The sequence below is a fragment of the Sceloporus undulatus genome, chromosome 3 (genome assembly GCF_019175285.1).
Source record: "Sceloporus undulatus isolate JIND9_A2432 ecotype Alabama chromosome 3, SceUnd_v1.1, whole genome shotgun sequence".
Taxonomy (NCBI): domain Eukaryota; kingdom Metazoa; phylum Chordata; class Lepidosauria; order Squamata; family Phrynosomatidae; genus Sceloporus; species Sceloporus undulatus.
This window is the reverse complement of record NC_056524.1, coordinates 77,726,848-77,735,383: the sequence shown is the minus strand read 5'-3', so window position 1 is coordinate 77,735,383 and position 8,536 is coordinate 77,726,848. Positions and strand designations below refer to the sequence as shown.

General features: G+C 41.3%; 1 protein-coding gene across 1 annotated transcript in view; it reads right to left on the bottom strand.

The window, feature by feature from the left end:
- The window catches only part of CFAP47 (cilia and flagella associated protein 47), a 350,299-nt gene that overhangs the window by 91,465 nt on the left and 250,298 nt on the right, over positions 1–8,536 (bottom strand). The window contains exon 56 of the mRNA XM_042458393.1: positions 1,725–1,829. Within this exon, the coding sequence (XP_042314327.1) occupies positions 1,725–1,829 (105 nt within the window). The remainder of the gene's footprint in view (positions 1–1,724; positions 1,830–8,536) is intronic.

Sequence of the window (8,536 nt, the reverse complement as noted above, 5' to 3'; positions counted from 1 at the left end):
AGGTGGATGCGACAATCAGGAGCACTTGTTATCAGCTTTGGCTGATATGCCAGCTGCGACCCTTCCTGGGCCGGGGGGACCTCAAAACAGTGGTACACACTTTGGTGACCTCTCGGTTGGATTTCTGCAACGCGCTCTACATGGGGCAACCCTTGTACCAAACCCGGAAGCTTCAATTAGTGCAGAATATGGCAGCTAGGTTAGTCACTGGATGCTCCAGGACTACCCACATAACACCTATTCTGCAAGATCTTCATTGGCTGCCCATTCACTTCCGAGCCCAATACAAGGTGTTGGTTATTACCTATAAAGCCCTAAATGGCTTGGGCCCAGGGTACTTGGAGGACCGCCTCTCCCCATATAATCCGCCCCGCACACTCAGGTCTGCAGGGAAAAACTTGCTGGAGGTCCCAACTGCATGTTATGTGAGGACCTCGCAATGGGCCTTTTCAATCTCGGCCCCGAGAATATGGAATAATCTCCCTGACGAGCTCCATTCCACCACATCTTTGGACTTGTTTAAGAAGAATCTCAAGACCTTCTTCTTTTCCCAAGCTTTCCCCCCATGAGATGTGACTTTGGTTTCCCCCCTCTATTTGGTAATGACTCTGGCTATGTTTTTCTGGATTCCCCTACTCAGCTACTCAAGTATTAGTTTTATATGCTGTTTTATATCTTGTTTTATCTGTTTTATTGATTATTGTAATTTTATCTGGATTTCTATGCCGCTTTGATCTGAATTGGAAAAGCGGGATAGAAATAAACTATTATTATTATTATTATTATTATTATTATTATTATTATTATTATTAAATTAGTTTAAGCATTTGGTAGTTAAGTATTCCCTTCTCATACTTTTGTGTCATTTTAACAGGGGCAATAGAACCTATTAAGGAAATAAAGTTAAAATAGTTTTAAATAAGGGATAGAACACTGCAGGACAACTAACAACTCTAAACTTACTGTATATTGCCCTGGGGAAAAAAACCCTCTGTTTATTGGATAGTTTGTAACTGAAATGAATTAATAAATGAATGAAGTATTAAGTAATTTAGTTTGTTAACATTTTTATAAATATTGCATTGCCACTGCAAGAGTCAACAGCATGAAAATCAGTGAAAATAAAATATACTAACAGCATAATCCTAAATAGGTCTACTCTTCAGCAAGTCCTAATGAGTTCAGTCAGAATTACTTCAAGGTAGGTGACTACAGAACAGCCATTCTAGTTGGAACTGAGTTGTAGATTGGGTAATAAGTCACATCTTGTAAAAACAACATTGTTTTTGCATATTATAGGAAGGGATGCATTTCACCTGGTAATTGAACTGTTTTAGACTTTAGAATTCAGATGTGCCAACAAGGAATGAATAACATACATTTTAGAAAGCAAACATCTCACACAAGCACACCCACTTGCTGGCATTATGGGATCTGTGTCACAATATTAGTATTTGTGTTTCATCTTCAGTTGAAGTTTTTAGTAAAATGGCAAGTTAAGGAGACAAATCATATTCATTCAGTTATTCCACTTCCGAAATAGAAAGTTCATTAGAAATTCATTTTTAAAAAAGATAATTTGTTTAGAATCATTAAAATGAAAACAGAGGTATCAATTTCAAGTATATTATTTAAGTATTGCCTGTCTATATGTTGCACCATACCTTAATTTGTTCCAATGTTAGACAACATTTCGCACACCATAACTAATTGAGTAGCCATACCTGTGAGCATATGAAAGTAATTCTTGCAGTATGATTGGTTCTTCCTAAAGAAGAAGGGCAAAACTGAACTGGTACTTCAGCAGTGGAATGAGGAGGTACAATAAGCTGTAACAACATGAAGGTGGGGAGAGAAGAAACAAACAAATAAAAAGTCAATGTTTTTTCAGAGCCAGCTTTTTCCTTGTGCCTCATATTGACACTGTTGACGTTTACATGATTAATGTGTTCCACTATATGCCTTCTCCACTCTCAGCATGTAGGCTCTGCTAAGACTGATAAAATGCATTGCAGTAAACAGTGCTTAGTAGCAGTCACAACATGCTTATTCCCCAGAAACTAAGAATATTGTGTTGCTAGCCACAAAAAAGGAAGTGGAGGTTGTTTTAAAGTATGAATGAAAGAAACAGAGCATCTATTTCATCTTTGTTACTCCCCCCCAATCACAGAGATGCTTTAATGTCATATGCTACACACTTTTAAAGAGACAAAACCAAAATTTTAAGGGGCAATGTGCACTACATTTTTTTAAAAAAAATATCTTGATTTTTTTTACAGTTATATACAATCATTTGGGCTCAAAGATGTCCAGTGTGGTTATTTATTCTAAATCACAAGCTTTCTAAGGAAGGAACCAGTATTCAAATTCAAGAATAAAAGGACTTTCAACCCACTGCCAAACATTCTACTACATATCTGTATAGAACATATATACATAAATGTTTCTGCACTGTACTGAAGCTATAGTAGCTACTGAGACATGCCATTCTAAGCATCTTTATTGAGGCACTTTATAAATTTTAGGACTGAGTTACTGATTCTCATTAACTGGATGAAGGAAGATTCTGCATTCAAAGGCTGCACACTGCCTTTCCAAAATAGAATTGGCAGTGTATTGATAGTTTAAAATATTTATATCTCTGATATCCTTAAACAATTCACCAATTTTCTGCTGGCTTGATCAATAAAACTACATTCCAACAAGTAGCAAGCTATCAGATTCTTTCAGAAGTCCATAAAGTTTGGACCCAGATTAACAAAGTTTTGTTTTGCTGCTCTCTTTACCTTTACCTTTATCAAATCCTAGCTTTGCCCCTACTTTGATATATTCTGGCAAATGGTGACATTCTAGCCTGCCTTGACACAACAGATTTTGTCTGAGGCTTCCTCCTTGGCTCTGCCAGAAGAAGTTTTTAAACTCTACTGTCTTACAAAATGTGCAGACATTTGGCTTTTTTTCATACACTCAATGCATGGTGTGTGATACTAGAGGATGGTATCAACCAACATAGACAAGCAATGCATTTCTATTGTTAAATAAATAAATAAAAGAATACCTTTTAATAAGCCAAAGCACTCAATGAAGCTTGAAAAATTAATTACTACAATAGCTGTATTAAAACATATGGAAATGAAAAAAACTGTCCATTCAAGTACCCATCAGCAACAGTAGAATAGCAGCAGGTTTCAGAAATGAATCATTAGAGCATCATTTAACACACTAAACTTGGAATTGACAGAGAGGTCATGGTGTCAACCAATATTTAGAGAACTGCAAGCAATTTTACCTTGTCATCCACACATTTATTTTCCTTAATTATAACTGCTACTTGCAATTCCTTTCCTGTTCAGGAAAAAGCAATAGCAGTAGCAATAGCAAGTACAGTACATTTCTATACTGCTTATCAGTGCACCTAAGCACTCCCTAAGGGGTTTACAGTGTGTAAGCTAATAGCCCCCAATAAGCTGGCTACTCATTTTAGTGACCTCAGAAGGATGCGAGCCTGAACCCTTGGCTGGTATTGAGTAGTTTATGAGTGAGTGGCTGGACTACAGGCATTTAACCACTGCACTACCAGGGCTCTTAAAAATAATACAGAATTAAGCCTATTTATAATATACACCTGTACTTGGTGCTTAGCTTGCTATTTGTTTGTGTTAACATGCTGTATTAAACAATATAATATAATATAATATAATATAATATAATATAATATAAAGCAAGCAGACAAATTATCATTTATATAGTCTATGTGACAGCATATCTAATACTCATTTATCCAACAGTATGTCCCACTATTTTCAACAGGGTTTACATTTAAGAAACAGAGTAACTCTTGTTGACTCAGATTAACTCTAGTATGAATTTCATCAATTGTTCTGGTAGACATTTTCTTGTAAATTTCAATTTTATTTTTTTAATTAAAATAATATTTTAGTTCCTTTGTTGGTTCTTAATATTCTAATAAATTGATCTTTTGGCAGCCTCTTGGCTAATTAGTTTGTTTTGACTGTTAAATTCTTGATTCTATTCACTGTTACTGTTTTTGCTTTTTATATTTCTAAACCATCCGAAAGGAATTTAGATAGTGGGCAGCATATAAACATTTTAAATACATACACATACAGTGCACCTGAGTCATACACAGGCGCACTATATGCAGCTTTCAGCTTATGCTGAAACAGCACAGGAAAAAGAATGAATGCCATGCATGCCTGCAGCGCTCATGCTCTGCCATGCAATGAGTACGAGCCCCATTATATTAAATGGGGCTCGACTAAGTGTGTTTTTCGCCTTACTCGGGGTGTGTGTGCCTGGAACGGATCCCCCACATAAGGTAAGGGTCCACTGTAATTCTAATTTTTTAAGTAATGCACTTTCTTCTTAACACTATGGTTGACAGTTGATCATATTTAGTCTGAATCCTGATTTAAAGGATGGTACATGCTATGAGGTAATCTCAGCACAGCAACTATACATCAGAGGTTAAAAAAAAAAACTACTCCGGGGGGAGGCAATTTCCACCTCCACATTCCTGATCTCTAGTGACCTGGAATGGCCAAAAATCAAATGAAAATGAGCCACTTGGCAGTATTTGCTTGTTTAGACATTATATTTCAGTGCCGAGGCCAAAACAACGGGGGGGGGGGGGTACAGACAGTGGAAAAGGGGTGGTCTGCAGCCGCCCCTTTCCTTGCCGGGTTGGAGGCAGGGCAGCCTCACCAGCAGCCCCTGCGGCTGCAACCCAGCGCTTTTCCAGGCCACGCAGAAGCGGCAAAATGCCGCTTCCCTGTGGCCTGGAAAAGGGGTGTTCTTGGGGCTTCATGCCCTAGGACACCCCGATAGCCGCAGCCAGAGGAGAAAGGGGCCTTCTCCCTGGCACTATTCCTGCAGCTGTTTGACAGCAGTGGGGAGGCGCACATGAGAAGGAGCTCCGTTTTGGAGCTCCTTCTCACACTGCTGTTAGACCGCCATAAGCGGCCTGAGTCGGCACAAATACGTCACACCCGCGCTGCACTGTTTGGATGTGGTGCAGCCATGACATCATAATGACGGTGCCTGTGTAAACAGGGCGCCGCCATTATGCCGCTGCCGGCATGTACTAGGGTTAGGGAGCATGTACATGGTGCACACTCCCTAACCCTAACCCTAATACCAGCGCTGGTACAGCACAGGATATGTCTGCAGCAAAAGGAAGAAGAAGGAAACGGTAGGACCACTGCGTGGAGAAGATGGCAAAATGCTAACAGAGGACAGAGAAAAGGCAGAATTACTCAACACTTCCTTTGCCTCAGTCTTCTCAGAAAAGGCAAAGGGAACTCAGCCTGAGGATAATGGAGCAGAGGACAGAATAGGGGAATTTCAGCACAAAATAAGTAAAGAGATAGTACAGGAATTCCTTGTTAATCTAAATGAATTTAAGTCTCCAGGACCAGATGAACTACATCCAAGGGTATTAAAAGAACTGGCAAATGTAATATCGGAGCCATTGGCAATCATATTTGAAAACTCCTGGAGAACAGGAGAAGTGCCAGCAGACTGGAGGAGGGCAAACGTCCCCATCTTCAAAAAGGGGAAGAAAGAGGATCCAAACAATTATCGGCCAGTTAATCTGACATCTATACCAGGAAAGATTCTAGAGCAGATAATTAAACAGAGAGTCTGTGAACACCTAGAAAGCAATTCCATAATCACAAAATGTCAACATGGGTTTCAGAGAAACAAATCATGCCAGACAAATCTGATCTCTTTCTTTGATAAAATTACTAGCTTGGTAGATGAAGGGAATGCTGTGGATATAGTATATCTTGATTTCAGTAAGGCCTTTGACAGGGTTCCCCATGACATTCTTGCAAACAAGCTTGTAAAATGTGGGCTAGACAAGGCAACTGTTACGTGGATTTGTAATTGGTTGTCCGGCCGAACCCAAAGGGTGCTCAACAATGGCTCCTTTTCATCCTGGAGAGAAGTAACCAGTGGTGTTCCACAGGGCTCTGTCCTGGGCCCAGTACTGTTCAACATCTTTATCAATGACTTGGAGGAAAAAATTGGGGGAATACTTATCAAATTTGCAGATGACACCAAATTAGGAGGAACAGCTAATACTCCAGAGGACAGGATCAACATTCAAAATGACCTGAATAGACTAGAAAGCTGGGCCACAGCTAACAAAATGAACTGCAACAGGGAGAAATGTAAGGTACTGCACTTAGGGTGAAAAAATGAAATGCACAGATATAGGATGGGGGACACCTGGCTTAAGGAGACAACACGTGAAAGGGATCTAGGAGTCCAAGTAGACTACAAGTTGAACATGAGTCAACAGTGCGATGTGGCAGCTAACAAGGCCAATGCGATTTTAGGCTGCATCAATAGAAGTATAGTGTCTAGATCAAGGGAAGTAATAGTGCCACTATATTCTGCTTTGGTCAGGCCCCACCTGGAATATTGTGTCCAGTTCTGGGCGCCACAATTCAAAAAGGACATTGAGAAACTGGAGCGTGTCCAAAGGAGGACAACTAAAATGGTGAAGGGTCTGGAAACCTTGCCCTATGCAGAACGCCTTAGGGAGCTGGGGATGTTTAGCCTGGAGAAAAGAAGGTTAAGAGGTGATATGATAGCTCTGTTTAAATATTTGAAGAGATGTCATACTGAGGAGGGAGCAAGCTTGTTTTCTGCTGCTCCAGAGACTAGGACCCGGAGCAATGGATGCAAGCTCCAGGAAAAGAGATTCCACCTCAACATTAGGAGGAACTTCCTGACAGTAAGGGCTGTTCGACAGTGGAACACACTATCTTGGAGTGTATGGAGTCTCCCTCCTTGGAGGTCTTCAAACGGAGGCTGGATGGCCATCTGTCGGGGATACTTTGATTTGGATTTCCTGCATGGCAGGGGGTTGGACTGGATGGCCCTTGTGGTCTCTTCCAACTCTATGATTCTATGATTCTATTATTCTACACTGCTTTTTGGTGGTCTGTACCTCACCTAAGTGAACCTCCATATTTTAAAGCTGCAGTTTGGTCTATTTTCAAATAATATTCCTCCTGTATTTGAAGGACCAGGCAGTGAGCATATCCTGAAGGGGTTGGGAAAAGGTTGGGATGCATACTGCCCATAGGCTCCACCTCCCCACTCCTGTATAACAATGTTCCATATTTTTTTTTACTGTACTGTATACTGTACCCTTGTTATATGCTGGAATTTGGTTCCAAGATCCCCAGTGAATATCAAAATCCATGGATGCTCAAATCTCATTAAATATAATGGCAAAGCAAAATGGTGTCCCTTCTAAAAAATGGAAAATCAAGGTTTGATATTTGAAATGTATATATTTTTTAACATTTTCAAACCATGGATGCTTGAATCCGTGTATAAAAAATCAGTATATAGAAAGGGCTGAATGGACAGTGGGCTCTTCTCTTATGTGGGGGATCCTTTCTGGACCTCCCCCCCTCATGTAAGGGAAAAGATGAGTATACTTGAGCCCCATTAGAAGTAATGGGGCTTGTGCCCACAGCGTGGCGTGGGGTGCACACCACAGGCATGTGCCCCATTACCTTTTTCTGGGATGCCGAGGCTTCTTCTGCCGCAAGCTTTCAGCATATGCTGGAAGCTGCATAAGGCGCACCCACGTATAACTGGTGCACTGTATAGACATTTTAGTCAAAACTGACCCAAGAAACCTGAGACTACTTATCCACAGATCAATGTAAATACTGTACTTTAACTCTTATGAAAAGGAACCATCCCATGGTGAAAGGCAAGACATAATCTGTCATAGGCAGGATACAGACCGCCAAAATGTAGCATGGTGGCGGTGATTCTAAGGTTAGGGAGTGCGCACCATTCAGATGCTCCCTAACCCTAGTATGTCCTCCGAACATCAAAATGGTGGCGCCCTGTCTACACGGACGCTGCCATTTTGACGTGAAAGCTGTGTTGCGTCCAAATGGCATGGTGCAGCCGTGACATACTGGTGCCGCTATAGGGTGCCTTTTGCCATGCGTATCCTTGGTGCGGCCTTTACACGGCCACGCCAGTGATATGGAAGCGAAAGGGGCCAAGCAGCCCATTTCTCTCTCTCCCTGCCGCTGTTGGGATGTCCTTGGGGCATGAAGTCCCAAGGACACCCCTTTTCCAGGCTGCAGGGAAGTGGCGTTTTGCCACTTCCCTGAGGCCTGGAAAAGCAGTGGATCGGGGCTTCTGGGGCTGCCGCTGTGGCCGCTCAGGCCCTGATCCGTCGGGAAAAGGGGCAGGTGCAGGCCACCCCAAAGGGGTGGTCTGTATGCCACCATAGATACACCAACCCTCCTCTATTCTCTCATCCATCCAACCTTTAGTGTGAGCACAAACAGTTATGCCTGATGTTACAAATTTTTTGGCAATGTTGCATGTCCTTTAAAACCTTTGTTACATGCTCCTAGATTTTGCCCTTGACCTATCCTCAACTCATATCAAAATCAATAATTTTGGCCCTAAAACCTGCCCTTGATATATACATGAGGGGCCCATTCCCACTATGATTTATGTTTAT